At 44.4% G+C, this 27,365-nt stretch overlaps 2 protein-coding genes across 7 annotated transcripts; both read right to left on the bottom strand.

Annotated features, from left to right (window-relative positions):
• Window positions 1-61: 61 nt before the first annotated feature.
• Window positions 62-16,571, bottom strand: ndp (norrin cystine knot growth factor NDP). 4 transcript variants are annotated; one of them, XM_026295710.1, is made up of 4 exons: window positions 13,790-16,571; window positions 12,634-12,733; window positions 3,252-3,705; window positions 62-705 (listed from the first exon to the last, which is right to left on the bottom strand). In XM_026295710.1, exons 3-4 carry the CDS (start codon window positions 3,456-3,458, stop codon window positions 481-483), a joined length of 432 nt encoding a protein of 143 aa, XP_026151495.1. In that variant the 5' UTR covers window positions 3,459-3,705; window positions 12,634-12,733; window positions 13,790-16,571; the 3' UTR covers window positions 62-480. The 4 variants fall into 4 exon arrangements, with proteins under 4 accessions (XP_026151495.1, XP_026151497.1, XP_026151496.1 ...); XM_026295712.1 differs by lacking the exons at window positions 12,634-12,733; window positions 13,790-16,571 and adding exons at window positions 7,661-7,823; window positions 11,948-12,091; XM_026295711.1 differs by lacking the exons at window positions 12,634-12,733; window positions 13,790-16,571 and adding an exon at window positions 11,948-12,091.
• A 142-nt stretch (window positions 16,572-16,713) lies between these two features.
• Window positions 16,714-27,234, bottom strand: efhc2 (EF-hand domain (C-terminal) containing 2). 3 transcript variants are annotated; one of them, XM_026295709.1, is made up of 16 exons: window positions 27,085-27,217; window positions 26,506-26,694; window positions 26,125-26,275; window positions 25,815-26,038; window positions 25,343-25,594; window positions 24,472-24,579; window positions 23,795-23,933; window positions 22,830-22,995; window positions 22,578-22,720; window positions 22,016-22,212; window positions 21,706-21,839; window positions 21,250-21,444; window positions 20,290-20,382; window positions 19,906-20,005; window positions 19,282-19,366; window positions 18,630-18,730 (listed from the first exon to the last, which is right to left on the bottom strand). In XM_026295709.1, the coding sequence occupies exons 1-16, from the start codon at window positions 27,142-27,144 to the stop codon at window positions 18,726-18,728; spliced, it is 2,241 nt and encodes a 746-aa protein (XP_026151494.1). In that variant the 5' UTR covers window positions 27,145-27,217; the 3' UTR covers window positions 18,630-18,725. The 3 variants fall into 3 exon arrangements, with proteins under 3 accessions (XP_026151493.1, XP_026151492.1, XP_026151494.1); XM_026295708.1 differs by lacking the exon at window positions 19,282-19,366 and having other exon boundaries at window positions 16,714-18,730; window positions 27,103-27,234; XM_026295707.1 differs by lacking the exon at window positions 19,282-19,366 and having other exon boundaries at window positions 16,714-18,730.
• Between the last annotated feature and the right edge of the window lie 131 nt (window positions 27,235-27,365).

The raw sequence follows: 27,365 nt of genomic DNA, 5'->3' as shown, positions 1-27,365 counted from the left end.
GCTTTTTAACGAAGCGTGTTGTTTTGTTGTCAAATGCTTGGCGGAGTTTTTATGGAGCTGGCAGAAGGCGGATATTTGTAATGAGCGTGTGTTATGAATTACAGAGGCCTGTAATGAGTGCAGCCTGCCTCGGCACTGAGGAGGGTCTCCAACCGGCCTGTGGGACTTTGGCCTTGTGTGCTGGAGTTATAGGCTTCATATGATTGTACTGACTGAATGCGTGTAATAGAGAGGCTATGGTATATTCTGTCCCAGGGGCTGCAGGTCAGCTTGAAGGCCTGAGTGAGGGTGGTATGACTGTTCCAAACTATCTCTCCCAAGACGACGACGAGTATCTCGAGTGTCCTCTGGGGCAATTTTCTGATCCAGTAATCAACCAAAATGCTCTGGACAGCTTTACACTACGGTCCAAGGCCAAAAAAAAAAAAAAGAAGCAGGTTTTTGAGCGTCTTGAATGTTTGGGAGGCTGCTCCTTCCTGCTCAGCTGCATTCCTCACAGTTGCAGGCTAGGATGTATCTGTAAGTGGCTGTAATGCGAATCCCCCCTGCACAGCGCAGCCTCATCGCCTTCAGCTTGGAGGTGTGTGGTCGGCAGCAGGAGCAGGTGCTCTTGAAGGGCTGTTTGAGCAGCGAGCTGAAGGAGATGAGCGGGTCGGAGCGGGTCGTACGGCTGCAGCGGCCCTCGCAGCGTGCCAGCAACACCATCTGCAACACAGCACGCAGAAAAAGCAGAACAACAGATAAGTCTGACACATGTTTGTCGTGACCTTCGGGCTCTATCAGGGATGAGAGAAAGGGGCCGAGGGCACAATGAGCCAGTGTTTGTCTGTCTGGGCTGAGAATGTCTCCTAAATCTCCCAACCTCAGCCTTGCACCTGCAAAATGAGAGATAGCAACGAGGGCAGCCACACGATCCAACACCTGCTGCAGCTCAGAGCTCAGGGTTACACACAGACGTTTACGTTCCCATCTGAAGTGCACTGAATAAAACTGGCCTGATTAGTGTCGTGACCATGCGACCCGGATTCCTCTGGGGGTCACCACATTCCTGTCAGCTCCCTAAACTGACTCCTGTGTCATGTCCTCCAGTCAGCTGCTCTGTGTCGCCACCCATGCACCCACTGTAATTAAAGCCCGTCTGGGGCCGCGCACACACACACACACACACACACACACACACACACATCAGGAGTGTTGTCGCCACTTTAAGACCATTTGTCTTTGTCATAGCTGAGGATCAGCCTGTCAAACAGAGACAATTCCTCTTGTGTGACGCCGCTCTCCTCCCCTGATCATTCACCTTTTCAAAGCCGGTGGTGGAGAAGAACCTCCTGGGGGTGTCATGCACAGCACGATGCAGCAGAGAAAACTGACGTCGCACCACTGTGGAATATAAACATGCCCGATATTTACAGTTTTAATTCTGCGCGTAGAAAATGTGAAGTGAGTGACAGCTGAGACTGAACAAACTGAATTAACAAATAAACTGAAATCCACAAAAAAGCTTTAGGTGAGTTTAACAAGTATAGACAGATGTTTTCTTCTGACTGCAATAAGAAACAGTCTGACAAGAACTTATCAATTAGCATGGATGGATAATTTACTGTGAGGATTTTCATTCCCCCATAGAAAACACAGAGAGAGGAACCTCAGTAATTTAATATCTGACTTAGTCTGTAGTACTGGGCCTGTGGTCTCAGACCTACAATACCCATAAATCAACTCAACTCATTTTAACCTCAGCACCTCCAGTTTGTAATTTAGCTGTAAATTAAATATGTTAAGTGCAAAGATAACTCTGACAGCATCCCCAGGATGTTTTTTATGGGTTTTTAATCCACTTTGAATTTAAAAAAAGCAAATAAATCATAAGATACATGAATCAGAGGTTAAAAAACGACAGACCTATAAAATATAAAATAAAGATCATTTCAGTTTTTCATTTTGTTGCATCTTCTTCTTCTACAGTGGTTTAAAGTCCCCTGGCTGTAAAATCACATAAATCTCTTCCTGTAGTAATTTTCTCATATTTCGGTTAAACTGTGCTCTATTTGAATACAGACTTATAGTTTGAGCATTGTGAGCAGGTTAAACCTCATTTTAAATTAGTCTAGTTCTGTACATTCACATTTATCCTGGGGGACAATGACGGGCAGCAGATTTATGTTAATCCCACCTGCTCTACTTCACCCAGATACACCTAGACTCAGCCAACCCATGGTGCAGGAGAACTAGGGAGAATCCGAGCAGACTGAGGTGTAAAGCCGTCGCTCGGCCAGGCTCCCGGTCGGTTCTCTGTGGCCTGTAATGGAGAGCTCACCGTCAGCGTGTTCTGCCCTGCCTCGCCTGAGCTGAGCTGCGGTTTGGCCACCTGCTCTGTGCGCTCAGAGTCGGACTATCAAAAACACACCGAGGATCCGATCACTCAGACCAGAGGAACAGCTGCACCGGTGCACAACAAAAGGAAAGTGAGAAAACCGACTGTCACTTCCCACAATAGCCCTCACGTCTGGTGTGACTCAACGGATCATCGGCCTCTTTGCAGAAACAGAATGAGCAACACGCCTCCACATCATGAGGTTCACTTTTCCTTTCTGCAGCAGAGGCAGCTGACTGGGAGACGTCCTCTTCACACCAAACTGAGTCCCAGCTCAGTTGTATTTATATCTTTGTGAGGACACTCATTGACATAAATGCATTCCTTAGACCCTCATTTCAACCATCACGACTTATCTAGTGCTTAACCTCTAACCCCAACCCTAAAACCAAGTGTTAATCCTCAAACAGGAGTCTGAAAAAGTAAGAACCAGCCCAAATGTCCTCACTCTGATAGAATGATACTCATATGGTCCTCACAGAGATAGAGGTTCAAGTACACACACACAACCTCCCTAGAAGTAAGTGTGTGGTCAGATTAGGGTCTCCACAATATGAGTAATACCTTCTACACACACACACACACACACACACACACACACACACACACACACACACATACACACATACACACACACACACACACACAGCGTGACTCTTCTAAATGACGGAGAGTTAAAGACAATAAAGCGACATAATGGAGAGTAATGACAGTAAACATGTGATAAGTGATTCCAAAGTCAGTGTTGAACAAACATGATTTCCTCTGTGTGGTGGGCTGGTGGAGTCCCCCTAAACAACTTACCAAAAAGAAGTGGGTGGCCACAGTGAAGTGGATTGGCTTTGGTCTGTGTGTGTCAGGTTTTCGTCCTTACCTTGGAGTTGCACTTATAAATCGGATGTGTGATGGTCTCCACAAAGTGGTGCCTCATGCAACGATCCGGGTCAGACTCCCCCAGGTGTGGGTGTCCACCGTCGCTCGCCTTGTTGCTGTTGGCTGAATGGACCGAGCCCAGCAGGGGGAAGCACATGAGGACCAGCAGCAGGCCAGACGGGGGCCCCACACAGGTTAGGGGTTTCATGATCAGGTGACCCTGAGGTTCTTGATCCTCACAGGATGTCTACCACAACACACTGCCTCTGTTTCTCCCTGTCTCACTATCAAACTCTCTGTCTCCCACCCACGTTTGCACAGGGGGAGGTTTTGGTCTCGCTCTTTTTCTTGCTAGTACAGTAGAGGTTCAAGGTCAGTGACCTGTGGGGGGAGAGGTAGTAGAAGGGTTGTTCTGCTGGGCCACTCCATTCCCCACCGCCTGGATCCAGCACAGTCTGGAAGAGGAAGACAAACAACAAGGATTCAGTGGAAACATGCAGAGATAAAGGCAAAGAGAAACAATATTGTGTGTGTGGGGGCAGCATGTTTTGTCTCTTAGTCATCTGTGCATCCAGAGGAGCTACTGTAAGTGATCACTCCGTCTCCTCCAGTGGATGAAGATACCACCACACAGCTTCTCGCAGATGTTTTAGCCTGTTATAGCGAGTGACTGTTTGATGAGTGTGCGTCTCCGAGTTTGGCCGCCACCTTCGTCTCCGCTCTACACCCACACGCCGCACACACATGTGGACACGAACGTCTAGGTGCTTTTATTACAGAGCAGAAACTAAAGCCGTGCACAAACAGCCGGCAGCCAGAGCCTTTCCTCTCCACAGGAATGACTTTTTCATTAAAACAAATCACTCTCAGGGCTGCAGACGCTCGGCCAGCACGGCAGCGTATTTTGCATTTATGTAGTTATGTTTTTCCACCTCCATAGTTTTATTGTCCTCTAGACAATGGGGTTTGTGTGTGGCAGGTTTGCTAACAGGCGTCGTGTGGCGCGTTAGGGAGAGGTGTGTGCACATGAGGCGTCAGCGTTAGGGAAGGGGCTGCAGCGTTCGAGGTTTAAGGTTCAAGAATTGTTTTTACAGAGTTCCTGGTCTGTTCAGAAATATGTGCTCAAGGCGTTTAATGTTGGGATGTGATTGAATGCACGCTGGCACTGGGGTTTGGGTTTGGGTTTGACCACTGCAATGGTTCGTGCCAGCTACTCATAAATTACTGAGTTTGTGTGTAAAGTCCTTCCTGAGTCCTTGAGTTTGATTTATGCTTGTGCATAAACTTCTTACAGCAAAACTATGGAGTTTACACATGTAGCTGCTGAGGCCACACTTCAGCTGACATGCAGCTCCTTAAAAACAAACAGCTCGGGAGACTGCACCAATAAAATGTCTTGTTGTAAAGAATCTATTAATGTGTCCAGGAAATAAAGTCAAATCAAAAGAAATGTAAATGTGCACACTGACACCAGCAGCTGTGGCATAACTTAGAACCTCTGCACATGTATTATTATTTAGTTCTGTTTATACGTTCTTGTATTAGAATAAGCCGTACAGTATCAGATGATGCTTACCTAGCTGACCGTTATTAGCCTCGTGTTATCGACATAACCCTTTGTAATAATACACTGGGTTTGGTCTGTAATACACTCATTTCATTATGAGAAAACTATTTGCGTTGGCCGAATGCATTTGACAAACTATTCCTGAAACAATATAATTGTTCTCAAATAATAACTTGGGAAATCAGATCTGTTTCTACAATGTTCTGATCAGTTTTGCTCACAAACATTGCTGATGCAAAAAAACAAACCTCGAGCAGCATCAGAAAAGTTTCTCTCCCTGTCCTCGGTTTGGGAGCAACAGCAGGTTCTGATTCTTTTCCATTTTATCACTGAGGCTGCTTGTCTGCACTGATTTATATTGTGCCTGTAAGTTTCTAAAGTTTTGTTAAGTCACAACAGACTGGACTAATTAGTGATTGTTTTCATTCTCAAGCACAGTAAAGAGTGTGAATGTGTTAATACAGACCCACTGAGTGTTTGGCACAGTTAAAGAGGAAGTGAACATAATGTTGCATCATATCAAAGTTCTCACACTAGCACCCATAGGCAGTTTTCTGTTTTTCCTCATTTAAACTGAAGTAACAGATCGACCCACCTTCATCCACCCTAATCCACCCCCAGTGTTTTTCTTTCTGAGGAAAATTATTTAACCTTAAAATTCCTCTTGAGAAAAGTGAAAGTATCATTTGACCTGTTAAAATAAATACTCTCCGAGAGGCTTCGTTGGGCGGTCGAACATGTGCTGCACGGTTTACATAGCAGACGACCGCTCGTCTGTCTTATACAGCCAGCACCCATCAGCACCCATCAGCACCCCTGGCCCTGCCAGCCGGACCTGGCTGAGACATTCCAACGAGCACCTATCCCCATCTCTGCTGCTGCTGTCACTGTCGGCATCGTCACAGTCCCAGGCAGATCAGCCAGAAGACTCATGCAGGTGTTGGTTTTTACTACTGACATGCTCACCTCCACTGTGAGGGTCTACGTGAAGGACAAGACCAGCTTACATAATACCCATGGGCCCAAGCTTCCTAAGTCCGTAGAGCACAACTTTATGTAAGAATATGAAGCAAATTCTAAAATGAAGTAATTAAAACAAGATTTGCTGCCATGATTGATGTTTTTATAATAACAACTGATCAAATGACTGCGTGTAATGTGAAAGGACTTAGTGATGAACCCAGATAACTCCTGGACTGTGCAGTTCCCCTCAGATCTACAAAGAGTTTCAGGTTCTTTCAGCTCATTTCTCTTGTGGTTTTACTGAGTGCCAATATACTGTTTCAGTTAAAACTCACTGCTCTGTGATTTTTAGCCCAAAGAGGAAGCTGTTTCAGAGCTGCAGCTGTAAAAAGCCACAGTCCTCTACCTGCTCAGCAGCAAACAGCAGACAGACCCAGTCAGAGACCAGCTGGGTCGGAACATAGTGGAGCATTGAGATTTCCCTCAGGAGGTGGTGGAGGTTGAAAAGAGAGAACTAAACATCTAGAACAAGGTCACCACAAGCATAAATAACGAGAGCCGATGGTACCATATCATCTTAAAACGGGACAGAACCAGTGAACAACTTAAGGTTCCCTGCTTGTTTCCGCTGCCCCCTAGTGGCTAAAGAATCACGTATTGCAGAATTAACTGATGCTGTACATCACTGGTGCAAATTTCCTATAAAATCCTCTGCTGGTTGAAGTAACAAACCAGTTGCCATGCTGTGAGCTTCTTTCACTTCGCCCAGTTGGATTCTTCACTGAGGAACAGACAGTATATAGAGATGTAATGTCTTATAAATCCAGTAAAAGAGTTTAATGAAGTGCAAACACACGGAATCAATGCAGATCAAACAAGACATTTGAACTATATTTATGGTCACAGGAAAACATTCCCAGAATTCCCTGAAATTAAAAACAGAACATGTGTTTCAGTTAAACACAGGCCATCGTAAAGTAAACAAAAATAATGCCAGGACTGATCCACCAGTACATACCAGAACAAGCCAAACAAACTTCATTTTACCTCAAACACTGTCATGTTGGTCTCCAGCCACGTCTGATTAACTCTGATTAACAGTCGGAGCTGCCAGGCATTCCCACCGTCAGAATGTTCAGCACAGAGATCATTGTCAGTGGATTGTTGTGCAGCCAGTGCTATGCAATCAGGGACATCCCTCTCTACAAGGTGACTGACTACACATTACATTTACTGTCTGCTGGTGATATCAATAGCTACGAATGGCAGCTGGTTCAGATATGGGGGCTTTTGGGAGCATATATGGAGACAGTGAGTTCAGTACTGCGCTGTGAGCGTGAGAGTGCTCAGCTGTGCGATGCCTGGCTGCCTCCCTGCCTGTCTGTACTGCAGCTTCAAGCAGATGTGAACAAGGTCAGGAGGTTCTGAAGCAGCGTAAGGGTCAGTATGGCCTCCTCTGCCCCAGCTCACCTACACTCAAATTTATATAATGTTCACATCCCAGTTGTGTTTCACCGTATTAGTATCTTCCCAAAAGTATCTTCCATCGAGCAGTTGTACCTTTCAAAACCCACTGTCACCTTGAGTTCTTACTGGCTCCCTTAGAAAGAGCAGCTATGTTGGCAGCAGAGCTCATTCTGAATTACCCATGAAATTTCAGTTCGATTAAAGTAAACAACTTCACTTCACTTCATTGTAGAAAAGCCGCTGCAAGGCCAGGCTCCATCCAGGAAACCTCCACCAAGAAACTCACATTTTCCATCTGATGAGGTGAAGGCTGTATCTGGAACAGGCCTTATCTCAGTCCAGATACAGTTTGAGGAATAGTACGCAGTCTGAGACAAGAAACTGAATGAGGTCATGGGTAACATATTATGTACCTCAAGCCTGAGTCCAGGATCTCTTTTGCCCTGACATCAGTGACAGCAATCTGTGCTCAGAGCTCAGCCGAGGGGGAAACCTGGACGCTAGAAAACAGAGTCTACTCTGTTCGTTAAGATTCTGTTGGAGCATCAGAGGAGGGGAGAGTGGGTCCTGTTCTGCCTGGGGAAGAGGGAAGACATCCAGAATTAGCAATCACAACCTTGCCAAGTTTGAAGTACATCCAAAGCAAACAGTCCGGAGTGATGGCTTCATTATCAGAGGGGAGGGGACGGAGCGGTAGCTCTGCAGTGATTGCTGTGTGGACAGACCATAAAAGCCAAGGACCCTGAATCAATGGATTCAAGAAGGGTAGCAACAACAAATTATTTTTATATGGTTAATTATTGTTCCTGCACAGCATACAAATATACTTTATGATGATAACAATGGCAGAACGGGTTCTTAAATAGCAGACAGAGGCAGGTTTCTCTTTCTAGCTGACAACTGTCACTCACAAACGTTATCAGCTGTAGCCAGGTAACCAATTCAGCCAAATATGCTCTGGCTGACTTCTTAATGTTTCCAGTTGACCCGTTCTAAACCAAGAACCTTGAAAATGGGTCTTAAATGTGCACTTGAAGGCTAAATGACTGAGCTGAAGCTGCATGTGCAGGCCTGTGTGGCCTTCCAGGCTATAGGCATCAGCGAGGACCGTCTGTTTACTGACTCCATTTGTTCTTTTGCTCTTCTGCCTTCAACAAATCAGCACAACGACCTAAACATCTAAAGCGTTCCTTCTTTCACTGACCAGTGTGGACGTCCCAGTGCTCAGAAAAAGCTGGAGGCCCACAAGAAAATGAAATTATTAAACAGTGTGCATTATATGTAACTACACACATATAAAGTGTGTAGACCTATCTCTAGATCTGTGTATACTGTTCATTAAGACGTATCGCATGTCATACAGCAAATCAAATTTTTGTAAATTGCACTTCATTTGTGTAAACAGAGCTTCAGCAGCATTGCCAAGGGCCAGGTCGTTTAAGAAGGGCCCAGAATGTGCAGTGTGGGTTAAGAATCTCTGGGGAGCCAAACCACAAAACCACAACACAATCCCTCCTCACATACCACAACCCCTCTGGCTTGAAGCTTCAGGACTTTGGGAGTTATGAGATGGTGAGTCTGAGCTTAGGGAGTGCAGATGTTGGGATGTCTCTGTTAGACGCACGCACACACACACACAATGCTGGGAATAAGTTCATTGACTTTGTAGGTCATTGCAGCGTTAACTGATAATATTTTTGGATGTATTTCTGTTGTGTTGACAGTTGTTTGTTAGAGAGGAGATTCAGGACACTGAAATCTCAAATTTACCAAACATTAAAAGCCAAATTAATAATTACGGCTCCCAACACTGAAATGATCTGACTGTTGTAATGAGCATTCTTCTGACAACTAAATCAAACATCTGACCAACTCATTGGAAAAATGGCAGAATAATTAATAATCAATAATCTTTTCTTAAAGATGGAAACACATCGGTGCAGTGAGGTGTGAAAAAGTCATAATGGAGAGTTTTGTTTGAAATAAAAGTGAAACTATGATCTAAAAATCTGTTCTGAAAAGTGACACCATGACGTCTCCCAACTGTTGAAGCCATATGTTGTGTACAACAGAATTTCTCAGTCCACATTACCACATTTTGTTCTTAGCGGTGGGGCTCATGTATAAATATCGCCTGCCCACCTTACTTCTGGGTTCGTTCTCACACACACACGGGCTGCGGTGCAGTATTCCCCTGGCTCCAAACATTGCTGGGGATGTGACGGCACATGGGCCAGGGTGGGGAGCCAGATCATCAGAGGGATCCTCCACTTTATCAGCCAGGCCAGCTGGCAGCTGAGTACACAGTTGTCCAGGCGTGGAGCCTGTCTGCAGCAGCAAGGGGCAGCTCAGTGATAGAGCCCTGGCTGCCAGGCACAGAAAACAGGTGCATCAAAGGAAGCCGGAGGACGGGAATTAAGTGGAAACGACAGGTAGAGCGGGGAAACGTAGTGATTGAGCCGTTATCAATCATCAGTGCATTTCTCTACCTCTGTCTCTTACTCTTCAAATACATCATCACACTGTTTTCTGATTTGCTGCCCTGCTGCACCGTGCCCGGGGTTTACGTCATGTTTTTCTATTCAGCGCCCCCCCTCCTGCTCCGCCTCACCTCCCTCCATTGTTTCACCAGCTTTTAATAAACTAAAGGGCAGATTCCTGACTGGAAGGGGAGGGAGGGGGGTACAGACCCACAGACCTGTCCTCCAACCACACACACACACACACACACACATATACACACAATGTGCACACAGACACACACACACACACACACACACACTTTGGCATGCAGAGTGCCAAGCTCTTCCACTGTCTACTGACGCCAGCTCCTGAAACACACAAACTTACTGTCCCTTTCACTCTCTCACACACACACCACACACACACACCACACACACACACCCTCTCTTACCCTCCCAATGCGTCAACCTCCTAAAAGCTAAGCTCCTCACTAAATATATCCCCCCGCAAAGAAAAGACAAACAGAGTGGATTTGAGAGCGGTGTACAGCCAATGACAGGCGGCCGTGTGAGCCGGAGCTAAGCTTGTGTTAGCTTTAAAATTTAGGCTTCTCAGAAACAGTGGAGACGGAGACAGAAAGTAAAGGACAGACAGTAAGTGTATATCCTCAGACTCCTGTTCAGTGTGCTGCAGTGCACGATCAGACTGTGACGGTAAAGCTGATGAAGGCTTAAGATTTCCAGGTCAACACACATGTGCCTCAAATCCTAAATCCATCCTCATCACAGAGAAAACCAGTGGGAACACATCGAGCTGCAGGCACGAAGCTAGATCAAAGAGCTCGGAGCCCAAGGCGCTCTGGGAAATAGCAAGGAAAGGAGTTTGTTTTATCACACCGGACCAGGTTCCTTCGAGCAGCAGAGATCAGTCTCATGCTTGTCTGGCCGGGTGGTGTCAAGGATCTTCTCCACGGACTGAAGTTCATGCAGTGCATCAGTTTGTCAGAAGCAGTGAGACATGAGACAGAACTGCCTATCAGAGCTTCAACACTGTCCAAATAAATACATTGACAATGGGGCTCTGTGTGTTCGCATGCGTGTGCAGAAAATGAAACATGACCAACCATGCAAGGTTCTGCCAGAGCACTGGTTCTCTGCACCTGGCTCAGTGTGATGCTTCAAACACACATCCTGCTCCTCTTCATCACCTTCCTCTTCTCCACACAGGTCAAATGTGACTTTTAGTTCGAATCGGAGACGCAGACGGAGAAAATACACAGACGTTTTCTCACTGTACAAACTGTTTCTCATCTGGTGTCACTAGACGTGAAGGATGTTTCCATCACACAGCCTCAGTCTGCCTCCTGTCTCCCAGTCGCTCTCACCTCCTCCAGCCAGCTGTCTCCCCCTCTCACACATCTCAGTTTCATTCTGTTTCTCCTATTTACTGTGTCCACCTCTGGCACTGCTTGTCTTTCGGAGGGTTCGCTGCTCCTGTCTCGTTCTCGGATATTTTCCCTCCTGCTTTTTCTCTTTCCCTTTTCATTATCTCCTCTTTCGTAGTCATTTTATATTTCATTTAAACACCCTCTCCCTCTCAGTTAGATGGAAGTGGTAGCTCGTCTCCTCCTCCGACCTACCACAGAGTCTATTATATCTGTCATCATCTCCTTCTAGCATAAGCCAGCGGCCTCAGGGTTCAGCAGAACAGGCCAAGTCATTCACACACTCGTGGTCATAAACACACACACCTGTAAAACACATATCCATACATATCCAGAGTTATTCACACCACTGCTTCGAGTTCCACTATCCATCCAGCTTTGCTGTCAGTGCCTGATTAGCGAATCCACCGGTGCCAACACAAACATGTTTCCTCCGATTACACATCATGTGACGCTGCGCCCTAATCACAACCACTTGTAGTTTCTGGACCGACGCGGAGCAGAAAATACCTGCAATAAAAAGAGGAATGTGCACCTGAGCCTGAGGATGTGCAAGGGAGTAAAAGTGAGCAGAAGTTGAACTCCTCCTGTGTCGGGGTAGATACGTATCAAACAGCTAAGCACTAATGCACAACAAACATGCATCACATTCTCACATCTGTAACAGAATCACAGCATCATGTACGAGCTGTCACGTGAACCGACACAACATATCTTCAGCAGTCTGGGCATAAAACAGGACAGCAGCTGTGAGTGTGCTGATCAGACGTGACACCCAGGCTGACGGCCTTACCTTCAGCACCCGGCAGCAGGAAGACAGCAGAGGTATCCAGAGAGAGGCTGCGATCCTGCACGCAAAACTGGGTTTGCTGTTCAGCTGTTGTTTCCCAGCCAGCTCCTCTCTCCTCCTGTTTCTACCTCTCACACACTGATTGTCTGAGCGCTACTCTCTCCTCCCTCTGTCTCACTGTCTCTCTCACCTCCTCTCTCGCTCTCTCTCTCCCCTTTCTGTCCCACACTCTCTCACTCTCTCTCGAACAGGAGGATCACCAGAAACAGGGAGTAGCCTGTGAGGACGGTCGTCACATGTGGACTGTGACACAGCAATCGTATATCATCCGCACTTTCTCTCCCTGTCTCCCTCACACACACACACACACACACACACACACACACACACACCAGCTGACTCGCTGACACACTCCACAGCGGCAAATGGGAATTCCAGCCCCTGGACGGCTCTGCTCACCCCATCAGGTCAGAGCTGACCAAAAGCTGCAGCCGGTTTTACGAGGTCAGGGTTATAAAACTGTTAGCTGATTTAGTTTATTTAAAAACAACTGGCTCCTGTGGCCTTCCTCTTCACACGCTTCCCCCTACCATGACATGGGGGGAGGGAGGGGGGTGTGCAGGTGGGATGGGTGAGGGGGAGGAAATGTAGAGGAGAAGAAGAAGAGGTTAAAAGGTTAAATATCTCACCTCAGCAGTCTTGTCATGACGGGGATCACTGTGTTGTATGTACAGATGGGACTGTGATGCTGGGATATGCTCCACCTGTGGTGAAGTTTCAGTCGTATATCTGTTAAATTGTCATCAAGAGAAGAAAAAAAACAGCAGAAAGTATGTTCAACATCACTCATCCTGAAAGCTTTGCAAATGTTCAAAACTATAACCAAATGAGAAGCTGATTTCTCAACCACTGTATATGAACTTAAACTTAAAATAGAGCAATGCATTAATCACTCTGTCTTTAAAAATACACAGGACCTAGTGGGTCAGTTGTTGGTCCGAGTCATCTGGTGGATATTTCATTTTGTCCTCATCTGTAAACGATTAGATGACCGTGCAGTGCCTGTATGTTTGGAAATGATGAAAACAACAGCAACGGAGCCCAGTATGGAGTAGATCCAAAGTGAAACGGCCTCATCCATCATTCTCACATGGCTCAACATGAAGACAGACACCCTGAAGATATACCGGGGACAAACTGTGATGGAGCTAATAATGAGGGAGGCATCAGCGTTACCCTCACACAACAGTGGTCATACTTTCTCCGAGGGCTCGCACACAACTGCTGCCAAATTATTGCGTGATATTACATCAGTCGCTGTGCCTCCCTCTCATCTCTGGATTGTTTGCAGTTTGGGTGGTTTATTAAACAGTTTAAGTTACCGGAGTCAGCGGTGCGACATCAAAGACCGACACCGATGGCAAAAGGTATAATCCCCTAATTGATGTGGAAAAATGCAGCCAGAGAAATAAGTCAGATCATCCAGGGCCTAAATACTGAGGATGCATTCTTTCAACATGTTTCATAAGAGAGGTGGGGAGGGAGAGGGGGCAGCTTGGGGAGAGGACAACATGACAAAATAATGTATTTTTCATAGTCTCATTAAATAAGAGAAGGGCGATCAAACAGTGTGGGAATAACAATGACTGCAATGCCAAAATAGGTGAGAAAGAATAACATGAGCTGTGTGATGCTGACATATGTTCAGATACTCATGGTACACACACACACACACACACACACGTCCTGGTATGCAGAGTCAAAACTCTCAGGGGAAATAAGGGGAGCGAGCTGCACCATACTAAGTAGGGCTTAGTGGGTCAAAAGTTTAAGAAGCACAATTACCTGAAGGACCTCAGCTGACCCCCAGATTTCTCACCTTCTGTTCCCTCACACATGCGCACACACTCTCGACAAGAGGCGATTTACAGCCTGCAGCAGGAGAGGCTGAAAACTCATACAGCACCAACAGGCTCCTAGAGAGAAAGAGAGCGAGAGACCCACGTAAGCAGAGTTTATATTTTGATTACACTTTCAGGCATTGTAAATGATCACCGCTGTGAACAGTGTCAAATTAAATGGCCATAACTCACCTGGACAGAGTCTGACCGCCTCTCCTTGGCTTATTCAGCTTGTGTCCACATGAGAGGTGGTGACAGGGAGTAAATGGCTTCAGATAATGTATCATAATATCGCATTAAGAAAATGTTCAGCGAAGCCAAATGTGAATCCCATATGTGGGAAGCAGAGGGTGGGGTGAGAGGCAGAGAGCGGAGGAAAAGGCCAGAAGACAGAAGATATATTGGACAAAAGTAGGGGATACAATGAAATGACATACCGCAGCTAAAGCAGCTTTCTGACAGCTTGTACAAACTTTCCCATTCTGTAGCAGTACTCAGTAAATGGATGGTAATAAATAGCAAAGTAACTGTGTTTCTATATGACAGCTGCTGACAGGTTATTTGCTGTTTAAGATTATCTTAAATCTTTACTCACTCCACTGTTTCTCAAAATTCCCATCTTAGTGATGTGTCACTGCCCGGCTAACACTAACACTGTTCAGACCAGTGATTAGACCACAGGTCAGGTTGCACCCTCGTTACAACGGTGATTGTGAGATCTTAATCGAGCCCCACCTTGGCCATAGGCGGTCTCACATGCTGTCCCCACGAGCACCGAAAACTGAGATGTGACCGGACCTGACGTGACATGAGTCATCTTCTCGTCAGGACAGGATTAGCACGGCAAGGTCTCATCACAGCTCCCAGTCACATACAGGCTGCCTATGGCCATAATGTCCAAACTGCAGCCCATGTCTCTCCCTGTTCTGTTCTACAAGAATGTGATATAGCTTTTAAACACCAGCCTATTCCATCCTGGCTCGTATTATCTGTGAGAGGCACAAACATGTCGACTGACTGATGGTGCATAGACACAGTCCATCTTCATTTGGTGGATTGATTTTCAGCTACGTGAAAAAAAATGGAAAGGGGCTGTAATTTTGAGAGATTGATGTTGGACGTCTGCGTAACAGAAAAACAGGCGTGTTTGCCTGAGAAATGGCCTCATAGACCCATAGTTGTAATTTACAGCCGGTGTAGAATAACTTTCTCTTTTCTTGACCAGGTAAAGTAATGTCACAGCAGCTGCCAAAGACAACGGATGCATGATGAGTGTACCAGGTCTGCTTTTGTAGTTCAGGAGGAAACGCAGGTCTCCAGTACAAGTGCTCGGAATCAAGGGATAATATCTAGTACAGGAACACCAGTATCAAAGATACTCAGACTGTGATGAGGACACGCTGAGGGCAGACTACTGTGCAGCTAATGACCTTAACACGTTAGCACATGAATACACACAGGCATGTGCATGATATTGCAAAAGCAGTGAGAACAGCAGTCATGGGTGGTGGTGGTGGTGGTTGGGGCAGGGCGGTCATGGAGAAAGGAATAAAAGAGAGAAAGTGAAAGACTGAGAAAGACGTAGAGGGAGATATGAAACAATGAGATAGTTGCTAAGTGTTTCCCCATGTGCACCTGGGGCTGTGGCTGACCCTGTATAAAGCAGGGTCTAAGCCTTAGCCTTGGCCCCCCCCCTCCATGTGCCAATGCCCATAGGCACTGAGGAATCACTGGAATGAGGGAGCACGGCCAAAAACCATCTGCTAAACTCTCTTCATTTCTGAAGAAGTTACTGAGCAGCCTTGAGTCTGGTCCAGACACTCAGACCACTTAGCAAGCTGCTCCATCTTCTCTACAGCTGGACCAGGACAGTGATGGGCTCCAGCACTAACTGCATATTCTCTGATAAGGAGCCAACAGGAAGGAAGACACCGATCTCTGCCAGCCCTTTAAGAATCTGTGTCTTCACTGACTGCATCACTTTTTTTCTGTTTAAGGAATAATTTGTAAGCCAAGTGTTATTCATAGTTATTCAGATTTCAGTCTATAATCACATATATAAAAAACTGATGAGCTGTGTTTGCATTTATGGCTAAATATCAAATGCAAACTAACACAATGACCACAGTCACTGGGGGCATATTAGCACTGAAAACGTTAGCAATTAGCTCAAAGCTTTGTGTAGCTGGATTTCTACATTAAAGCTTTTTGATTTTAAGCTGGAAAACAGAGACTTTACAATAATCTGAAATTAGGGTTTAATTGTTGGAAAATCAGTTGGATGAATGAAATAAAAAAGAGAGATCGTTTACTAGGAGTTGATTCAGAGTGAACTCAAAGACCAAAAATCGTTGCTTTCCTGAGAAAAACAATATCTGTGTGCAGGTGCTCAGTGAAGTGTGTGTGTGTGTGTGTGTGTGTGTGTGTGTGTGTGTGTGTGCTTCCAGGTTTAGGGTTTTTGTCATGAGAAAAGAAAGGCACGCAGCCAGTAAACAGAAATGTTTCCCCTCTTGTTCTCAGATATCTGTTTAGACTTCATAGATTAGTCATGACTCCATCAGACTTGCATTAAGCCCATCATGCATGCTCACTCACACACACACACACACACACACACACACACACAGACAGGAACACACCCAGATCCTCTTAGCCCTAGAGACATTCCTGTATATCAGTTTTTATAGAGCAGTGGACCTGAGCAGAACTGCAGTAAAGTGGAGCAGGGACAAAACAAGAGGAGCAGATTCTTCACAACAAACCTCCATGTTCTGCTTCTGCCGAGTGGAGACAGAGCGACAACACAAAGCTGCCACTCAAACCTCATCAACAAAACATCGCATGCTGAGAGCAGACATCACCAGGGAGGGCCGTTCATCAGAGCTTTATTCTTTGTTTGGTACAAAGTTTAATTCATGCGTTAGTCAATGTGCTGGTTGAGGTTCAACAGAGTGAATACTGGAGTCCTGATGGTGATAGAAGGTGCCATTGTCATTTTATACAACATCTGGACCAAAACCCACATTCTTCAATACATCCAATTCATCCAACACATATTCAATACAATCCATCAAGTAATTAAAACTATTAGGTAAATTCTCGTTGCCACACCAGGTTAGGGGCTTTCCTGTGCCTCACTATTTGAAATATGCTTTGGGGAAGTACATGTTATGAGCTGCTCAACCAGCCGAACATCACTGTATAATATTAGATTTAACAAAAATATACATACACAGGATCAGGAAGGTGTTATTCATGCTGTCCACAGATCCCATGAAAAAACAGAACCAACAATGAACTGGTACTGCATGTGTTTCCAGTGATCTATTAAAGCAAACATGAGTGCACTGAGCACTGTCTGTCTGAACACACTGCTGGTTCTAGCATTTTCATGGGATTTGATGACAATTAAAAATATGGAACCATAACAAGATTATGTGTCTGATCCTAAAGGATGTTCTAAAGGATATGGTTTTACAGATGAATGATGAGGATATAATTCACTGTTGCTGTGCCACAGAGCACGACTGGGCAGAAAATGGGATGTGTGGGTGCAAAGAGACAGACTGTCAGGAGAAGGAGCGGGGGATGCAGATTGAAAGAGGGTGTCAGAGTTCCTCCCTCACTGTTCTCCCTCTCTGACACTCTACTACAGAAGGCAAAAACGGCCAAGTATGCCCTCAGGAAACTCCCTGCCACCACTGACCGCACCAACGTCACCCTTTGTGTTTTGGTGGGGGGCGACTGGGGAAGTGAATATTTTAGTACGTGTGAAAGCAGACGAAGAAGATCTGATAATGCCTGGGGTGATGTAATGGACTATTTCTGTGCTCACTGTGAAGGGAGTGAGGTAGGAAGGCTGTGTGTATGTGTGCTGGTTAAAGAAGAGCGATTGCATGGTCGATTACCTAATGTTTGACTTATCCCCTTACTAGAATTTGCAATGTGGGCTCTGATTACAATGGCGCCTCAACCTGAACAACCTGTGCCTTTTTATACTGCCACACAGCCAAAAACATAATGAGAGCACGGTACCTTGTAAATCTGAACACCGAAGAGGTCACTCCTCCTGATACTCTCTCCTCCAGTTTAATCCATTTAATACAAGAGAATAAATCCTATAACTATCATCAACAATAAACCTGCCATACTGCTGCAGGATCAATAATAAAAAAAACAACAGAAAGGACAGAAGATAACTCCAGTTCATTTTTTACTTTTCCACCTTAAAATGTGAGATTTAGCCCTGATGGTCCACATATGAGGCCTTGTGTGGCCTCTCTCCTGTTAGATTTAGCCAGCGTAGCACACCTATAGCACACATCATTTACCCAATTTCACCTTTATTAACTTAACACAGTGTAATACCCTGCAATCATGAAGTGTGTTAGTGCACGTCGGCCTGTGCTGAAATATGGTTCTGCTTTAACACCTTGGGTCTTTTAAGGCCGATGTGAAAACGAGCACATTAAAAAGCATCTGTGTTCGCAGAAAAGCATCAGTTTTGCAGCTAATTGGATGGTGTGTTCACTAACACTTTCAGAGACCATCATTACCAAATTATTCATAAAGAAGAAAACAAATTATGCACACATCCCAACTGTCCTGTAGGGTTACACATCTCCACCATGACACAGAATATAAACACATGCAGCTGATGAGCCATGTATTTTAATTTAGGAACAAGCAGGGTGTGTGTGTGTGTGTGTGTGTGTGTGTGTGTGTGTGTGTGAGGTAAACTCTTTCACCTCCCTCTGTGTGTCTATGTTGCGGTGGCAGTTGTTGGGTCACCGCTGATGGAGGGAAAGCTGAACACATCCCCCAGAAAAGCAGAGTAGTTGATGTTTTTCATTGCACCGGTGTCAAACTTCTCGTTCACATCAAACTGGAGACAGAAATACACAAGTTTATTATTTATTGATTATTGGTTTTTACTGTTTATTGTTCTACTTTTAATAAAAGAACTCAGTTTCTCTGTGATAAATGTCCCCTTTATTAGTCCATTGTGTGTCTAATTCGTCTTATGCACTTCACACAATTTGAAAAGCACCTTCAGTTTTCCGTGTGTTTAAACACATGACGTAAACAACACTGTCTTGTTTGACGTTTTAAAACTTAGACTTGTCTTTAACCTCCATTAGACTGATTAAAGCTCATACTCAAGACAAAACAACTTCTTTTAACACTACAGCCCAAAAGTAATTTAGCTATTTCTTTAAAGTGTGTGTTCTTGAATCTGTCCCAAGATCGTTAAATATAATGAAGAGAAAGAAGGGAAGAAAAGAACAGAGGTAATAGGAAAATTGGCAATACTGAAGAGCAGATAAATTTCAACAAAGAGCAAAACGATGTCAGTCAATCTGGGTCAATCAACGCTGACACGATCAGAGATGCACAAAGGCTCAGAGGTTATTTTCAGCCGTATTTGAAGTTTACCTTGAACCTTTTTAAGGAGGGCAGAGTAGCTGAGCAGAGACTCAGAGACTAGCTCGGGCTTAGAGCGAGGCGAGGCAAAGAGCAGCTGGAAACCGTGACAGAGGAAAAACAGAATTAAGTGAGTACCGCATCTGCATACACACACCCAAACATACACACAGACTCAGTCCACAATCATTCTGTCCATGCAAGCCTCCCTTTGTTGTCATGCCATGGTGTATATCTATCCTGCTCACCTGTTTCTGCTTAGGTTTGGCTCAGGCAAAGCATGCTAAATCAACATTACATAGGAAAGGTAGAAATGCAAGAGAGAAGATCAGAGGAGCTACTTCCTTCTTTTTTGACCACCTCTGTCTGTGTCTAGGTCTCTCAGGTCTGTGCACAGTAAATCCTTCTCTTGTCCGTTTGACCATTCCTTCCCACTCACTTGATTTTGCTTTTGGCTCACCTATCCAGTGAGTCATGACAGCCAGGGGTAAAATGTAGATTGATTATTAGTTACAACTATTTAAAAATCTGTGCACAGGTTGTGGCGTCACTTGCTGTGCTTTTCTGATTCACACTCATCTAAAAAGTTCTCAGAGGGCTTGTTTAAGATGAGTTACAGGCGTCCCTCTCTCTTACCTTTAAGGTGTCTTCTGGCAATACTGGGGCTGCAGGGCGCTCTATCCAGTTAATACCAGCCAGCAAGGCATGATAGTCAATCTCATCCCCATCTGCAAACCTAAGAGACATGCATCCAGATTAGAAAATGGTACAATCCATGAAGAAACCTTCAAAAACAGCTCACACTTGATTTATAAGAATCTGTTCTGTACTACTTCCAATGCATACTTTTGTGGAATTCAATCCAAACACTGGTTCAGAGATTTTTCAAGCATGCCAAGAAAAGTTTCTGGGCTATACTTTGCAATCAAAGAAAATGAATAATTCAAAACTTATTCTGAAAATACAATGGAACCTTGAACTGTTCCACCCGGAGCTGCACAGTGATTACTGGACTCTTACTTGCTGAGCAGACTTTTGAGCAGGTTTTCAGGCAGAGGAAGCTGGAAGGCCTTACAGATGGTCCTGGACTCCTTAGTGGAGAGACGGCCAGTTCTGGAGACACAAAGAAAAGCAGAGGCACAGGTATACAATGCAAGAAAAAGAACCTAACAAGAGCAAGTTGTGAAACGAGTGGGTTTGGACCTACAACACACTGCTTTCCTATTTTTAGTGTAAGTTAACTGAATAAAGCTCAAAGAAAAAAAAACACAACACATGCTCCTCAGAGGCTGGAATCTAACAAAACTGAAAGTAATTCAGCTTTTTATAATGTTATAAGAACCACTGAATAGGATCTCCTCATTAGTCAGTGTTGACAAGTTGAACACACAAGGTCAGAGAAAATATGCCTGAATGTGTAGGAGGACAACACGTGTGTGTGTGAAACAGTGGAGCCTTGTCCTACAAGACCACAGTTGTTTTTCCAAAGTGATGCCAGGCAGTTTAGAGGCTCGTTCTCGTCATGCTAGCTTCATTACAGGGATGCTGATGAACAATCTGACACTAGCTCAGACTGTCAACACAGCCATAACAAACAGGCAGCTTGACCTGGTGGCACAGCTAGTCCGACCCAGGTGAAAGGTCCTCTACAGACACATGGGTGGTTGTATGTAGAATACACGTATTAAATACGTGATTTGAAGCACAACAATAGGACAGAGGACAGACACGGTGAGACACAAAAAGAGAAAGAGAGATTAAGTAGTGTGTGTGTCCTTTGGCCTCCAAAGCTCCATGCCATACAGGTTTTTAGGGTCCATCTGGTTCCAATGCTCCACTCTCACATTGCTGGAACTAATCGTTGCTCAGAAATATGGGGCCACTGGCTGCACGATTGATATCTTGTGACACTATCTGTGTGTGTGCGTGTGTGTCTGTTGCAGCTAAGTTAACGTGTGTGTGGTAGGCGCTGCCTCCTACTTCTGTCGGTCATGATATGCGAAGGCTCTGGCCAGGTCAGGGATCTCTTCAAAGTGCTTCTTTTTGAGCAGGTCCTGGGCCACAGCCAGCATCAGGCCCACATCGGCTTCAGGCTCCTCACGCACTGTGAAACGTCGGCCCAGCACGAGCACCTCATGTTCTGACAGACCACAGTCCAGGCCCATGAGCAGGCCCCTGCGGTGCACACAGGCACACACATAAATGAAGAAATAACACAGGGTAACCACTCCTCGCAGTCCTGACTTTAAAGTGAGTATGTATAGAATTTCTCTTTTCTTCCTGCTGTTACTTTGTAATATTGCCATCCTTTGATCTATCTTATCTTATCTTGAAAGGCATGTCATCACTTTGCTATGGTCTTCCAGTAAGTATTAACAGTATACTTAGTAAATACTGGGCAGGTTCGTACGTATGTATTTTGCTGCTTTACTGTACCTGAATGGCTCAGAAGGGATGAAGCCAGTGTTGTTGGAGTCAGCAAGAGCCAGAAACCTCCTGATCTCACTCTGTTTCTCCTCTGGAACTGAACGTAGTTTGCTGAGGATGGTGCCCAGGTTGGCCTTGGGGAACTTCAGAAATCACACACACATGCAGTCTGTATTAAAGCAATACCAAATTAAAATGGCTGCTTGCTCTATAGATTGCCACTGAAAATAAAGTTCTACTACCAAACCCTTTGAAACAAAACCACATAACCTTAGAAAACCACAGAAGAAAAGAATTCCTCTTTCAGGTCTCTCCCTACCTCCTCAGCATGTTGCTCCATGTAGTTCAAAGTGTATTCATCAGCATCCAGAAGTTGGAAGTGCTTGCTGTTGAGGCAAAGGGTAGCACCTACATACAGATCCTGTGCTGTGAAGTACTCCGACAGCTCGCTCTTAAACAGCTCCTGGTCTGGCTTCTTCACACGGCTGCGCTCCATGAACTTACCACCAATTACACCTGGTGCATGATGGGGAAGGATGAGCGATTCATAATTTTCCTTTTGCTGTTTTGTACTTTATTTTAAAATCTCATGTTCTTTGGAGTTTAATTTAAATTCCACTCATACTGTTTTGTTTTACATCATTTCACGTGTTTGGAGTCCCTGAACCCATGATGTACTGTAAAACATATTGTCAGTCTTTGATTTATTGATGTGAATCACTGAGGTTTTCTGAACAAAACATCATCCATTTCATCTGTTTTCAAAAGACTCTGGAAATGGAAACTGAATCTGACAAACCTAATACTTACCATGAGAGTCACTGATGTGTGTCTCATATCTCAGGAGCAGTTGTGGTGCAGTTATAGTCCAAATGTTTTACCTGAGTTCCTCTGTGGCCGTTCAAACACACTGATGGAGTCATCACAGAGGTAGAAGGAGATGATGAACAGTCTCTCTCTGTCAACTGGATCGGCGGTCACCATCTTGGCACGGAAATTCAGCACATTACTCTCCAGGCCACATCTGGAGGTACATATGGTATACACTAGAATTGGGGTCAACCACTAAGACACACAGATACAAATATTTCAGTGTGTAATTTGATTGTGAGTGTGGCTACAACCAGTCCAACCTGTCTTTTTCCATAAACTTGCGGAAATCTTTCTGTGGAGGCTTGGGCAACAGGCCCTGGCAGGAGCTTAGAGAGTCCTCCTCTGAACCAAAGCCATTGTAGGGGGGCACAAACCTCGGGGGCGGCGGGGCTGCAGGAGCTTTGTACTGCACTCGGGTGAAGTCGTCTGAGGGGAAGAAAGAGAAAGAAAACACAAACCACTTAAAAGAAGAAAGGAGGGAATGATCAGAGGACAGCAGGTAATCCATCCATGCAAGAGGACAACAGCCTGGGTCAGACCGTAACCCTGAGCTGACCTCTGACTACTCAGAGTTAGACAGGACCCTCCATCACAGTGAGCTGTCACCAGGGGCTCCACCTGATTCACTAGTGTGACTAATGCAGGGAGCCCCAAAACATGCCCAGGGTGGCAGACAAATCCAGAACCAGCTTGGGTTTCTCCTGCTGGGGAGCAGTGTGCCTTATGTGGTCCCCAATGCCTTTAACTGGTTAGGCATGAAGAAATACCAGTGCTGGAGGCTCGAGTATCTTATGTCAGGTGGACAGTGGTGCTGAATGCTGTTACTGGTTCTGATATCCATTGAACAAGGAAGGACCAAGAAAACCAGAACATTATACACGCCACTGAGAGGCCAGGGTCCAGGGTTTTTAAGAATAAACATCATTACCCAGACTCAGTGTTACACATTTCTGTGGTCCTAACTATTTTATCCTCTGAACAAACATTCTGTGACACTGGTCTCAGGAATCAGTTTGCTATGAAGGTAATAGCTCTGGCTTGCACATACTGCCCCCAAGTGTTGAAAAGTGATTAATGCAATGCAGGCATAAGCAATAGATAAAAACACTTTTATACAACATTGCCAACAAAAATATGGCGTTTTAAATCAGCTTATTGTGTCTGAAATACAGTACACATATTTTAACAATACGAAAAAATAAACCAAAACAGCAGTAGAGGTTACCTATGCCATACTTGAGGCGGTAATAGTCTTTGGTGAAATCATCACAATCAGTGATGACCACCCTCCTGCCCCACACATTTATTTCTCCACCTACAGTCAGATCACAGTCCTTATAAAACTCCTCATGGACAGCTCCTGTCTGCAAAGACAGAGAGGGAAGAAAGAGGGGATATGGGATGAGTGAAAGGCCAGTTTGAGACTTTTTATTTGCTGAACCTTTGGTATTTAGCTATATGTACATACAGGCTGGGTCAAATCTCCAACTGTTTCAGGTACATGGACACCCAGTCATGACATGTGTATGTGAATGATATTCTCATTCCAGAGTAATGGGTGTCCAACACTGATGATGGGTGGAAAGTCTGGCTCACAGTTGAGGACTACAGCTTCTTCCACGCCAAACTCTGAAAACTTTCTCTTTGTGTATGTCGTTTTGTGCATGAGAGCAGGAAAATATCATTGTGTGCTTCAGAGTTAAGATTTACATGAAGTAAACTGGAATTAGAACTACATTTTACCTCAGCTGGACAAGCTTGTCTCTGTACTTTTGGCCACAGAGAATAGCTTGTTTTAGGTTTACAAAACAGTCTCCATCTCTTTATTGCCCCACCAAACAACATTTTTTGTTTATTTCCCTTGTTGCCATGGCAGAATATTGTGGCTGACAGAGGACATACTTTGAGGCTGTCCAGGATGTAGCGTTTTCCCTGACTCGTAGAAGCAAACACATTGAGCACTGTGCGGTCTGTGATCTCTCCAGGCTGCTTGATTTGGGCTGGACCATGCTGCAGAAAAAAGACAAATGACCACTGGACAAGGCAGAAACACACAAAACATTCTACAATTGATCAGCATTCTGCATGTAAACAAGGGTACAAATGCCTGCAGCAGGAGACAGAGACCAAAAAACAAAGAGAGACAGAGCAACAGTAGCAGCAAACATAAAAAAGTGATCCATCATTGAGAACATAGTGATTTTGGATGGAGGACTTGCGTCAACCTTTAGGACTGACATTTCATAAAAAGCATTAGAACAAATAAAATTACTGAACTGAAAAAACACAAGCGCACACACACACACACACACATAGCTGAGGCCTGCTTGTCTTTCAAGATAAATTAGGTCTCAGTCAGTAACTCGAGGAGAAAGGCGAAAAGCTTGAGGGAGATCAGATGCTACAGCAGTCATGTCAGTCTGCATGAGGTCTCAGTGAAGGAAGGTATGATGAGAGAAACATTAAAAGAAGCCACCCAATCAGAAAGAAAGGAATTGCTTTGGGGTTAGTAATAACCACCTATAACAAACACCTAATGTACTAAAGGTATGAGATATTCATGCACTTTCTAAATGTTCCTCAGCACATATTTTCTGACTTTTCCTGTTTTGAATGTTTCTCTATGAATTCAAGAAATTCCATAACATGTAGATTCTGTGTTTTTTCTTGCATCTTCTCCTTCAACAACAAGAAATATTCATTAGTCCTTTTTGTACTCTCATGGACTGTGACACACTTTCTAAAGCGCTCCTACACTATTGCCATACCTCACCTTGGGCAGTTTGCCACGATGTAGAAATTTAGGTACGGCATCTCTGCCAGAGTCTGGGGAAATAACTTCCCGAATCTCAATGGTGTCATCAGCTAGGAAGTAGTGCATTATGAGCTCCCGAAGGTCCCCGAACAAGCTCTCTGTGTCATCCCAGAAGCAGTAGAAGCGCAAGACTTTACGATCTTGGTCCAGGAATTGCTTCAGTGTGTCGCACCTCTCGTATGGCCGAAGTGGCTTCATGCTTTTCTCAATCTGGATTGAAATCATGAGAAATCAATACATATTATTACAAATTCATAAAAATAAAATCATTTTTCTTCAGTGTTTTTTAATTAGTACCTTGCCACAGGCAACAGAGTGGCTGATTAAATAGCTATTTGATGTGATTGTAATAATTATAATAATAATGCAAAACAAATATGACAAAAAAACACTTAGATTACATAATGATTAATATCAGGAATTTCCCTACCTGTTCCCGGAGGTTGCTGTAGGGGTCATCAGGTACAGTGGCAGGATCATTCAGGCGCACACCAAGTTTTGTGAGAAAATTCCTTGTAAACGTATCACAGTTGGTCAGAGTGAATGTGCGGGAGTACAGCACCATCTGTTGGTTGATGTTGAAATGAAAAACATTGTAGAACTGATCATCATTTGGGGGAGGCAGTGGGATGCGGTGGCGATGAATAAATGTTCCTACCACAAAGAAAAACAACAAAGCAACAGGTGAGAGACAGGTATTAAACGCTCATCATATCTCATCATATTTCATTGTTTTTCACCTTGAGGGATGCCACTGTTCTTGTACTCTGGTTCCACCACCTGTATGGTATCATCCTCCAGGTAAAAGTAGATGTTACACTTCCTGATTCTGTAGGTCTCATCCCGTGCTTCAGGTACAGCTTCCTGAAAGTATGCTTCAAAACACAACACCTGGAGGGACAAATTGGCATTTTTGAATGAGATGAATCAAATTATGGATTTTAATTACATAATGTAAATATCCACATTTGGCTGACTATTGGCATGATAAGATTTTTTTAAATGCCTTAACAGTGGTAACGCAGTGTGATGTAACTTACACACATTTAGCTAAAGGCACTGCTGAATATAACACACAACTGTTAGAGACAAAACAATGTGTACATTAAAATACATCTCACCTGTTTGTCAAAGGCTACCCATGAAGGTAAATCAACACCTTGTCCTTTGGGGTACACAGAGTACTTTGGTTTAACCTTCTGACCAAGTAAAGGCTCTCCTCCGATACCCGGCTTCTCAGATCCCACCAGCATAGGAACCCCATTGGTGTAATCAAAATGCTGGGATTTGTGGAACCTGTCCTTCCCCAGCTGTTATACAGAAGCGAGGAAGCATCTCAAAACATAACGCAACATGGGGAGTTTTGGTACAGACTTATTAAATCAGCTAGCTAAAGTATTTATATCTTTGATAATGATGTGACTCGGTGAATCAAATAAAGCAATAGTTAATGTAATGCACATTCAACCTTGTCCATTATACCAAAAAAAACATAACAGCAGAATCACTTTTATCAAATGGTAATACTGGTAGCTAGCTAGCTAACTAGTTGGATTGACACTACATATACTTAGATAACGTTAACTAACCCATGAGCTAGCTAACCTGCTAACTTACCCACCGAACTGTAAGATTAGCTAGCTAGCTGTATTTATATAAACTATATAGAATAATACAGAAAACACTTCCATAAAACATACCAAATGTAGCAACCTTACTTGTTTGTTGGACGAGTTCCCTGGTAGAAATGGTAAAGCCATGACTGGGTTTTAAAAGAAGATAGTTAATTTTCTTTACGCCGCTGTGAACGTTCAACCGTCTGTTGCTGGTTACCAGGGAAACGTCTTGTTTGGGGGCGTCTCCTGGCAACACTTGTACCCGGAAGTGAAATACTAGCATGTTAGCATGCGTATTAGCGATTCATCACGTCCAGGAATAAATAAAGAAAAAAAAAATCTAAATATGATTAAAAAAAACATAA

Source organism: Mastacembelus armatus, chromosome 21 (assembly GCF_900324485.2).
Source record: "Mastacembelus armatus chromosome 21, fMasArm1.2, whole genome shotgun sequence".
Lineage (NCBI taxonomy): Eukaryota > Metazoa > Chordata > Actinopteri > Synbranchiformes > Mastacembelidae > Mastacembelus > Mastacembelus armatus.
The sequence above is the reverse complement of the archived record's forward strand: the minus strand, read 5'-3'. Positions and strand labels throughout refer to the sequence as shown.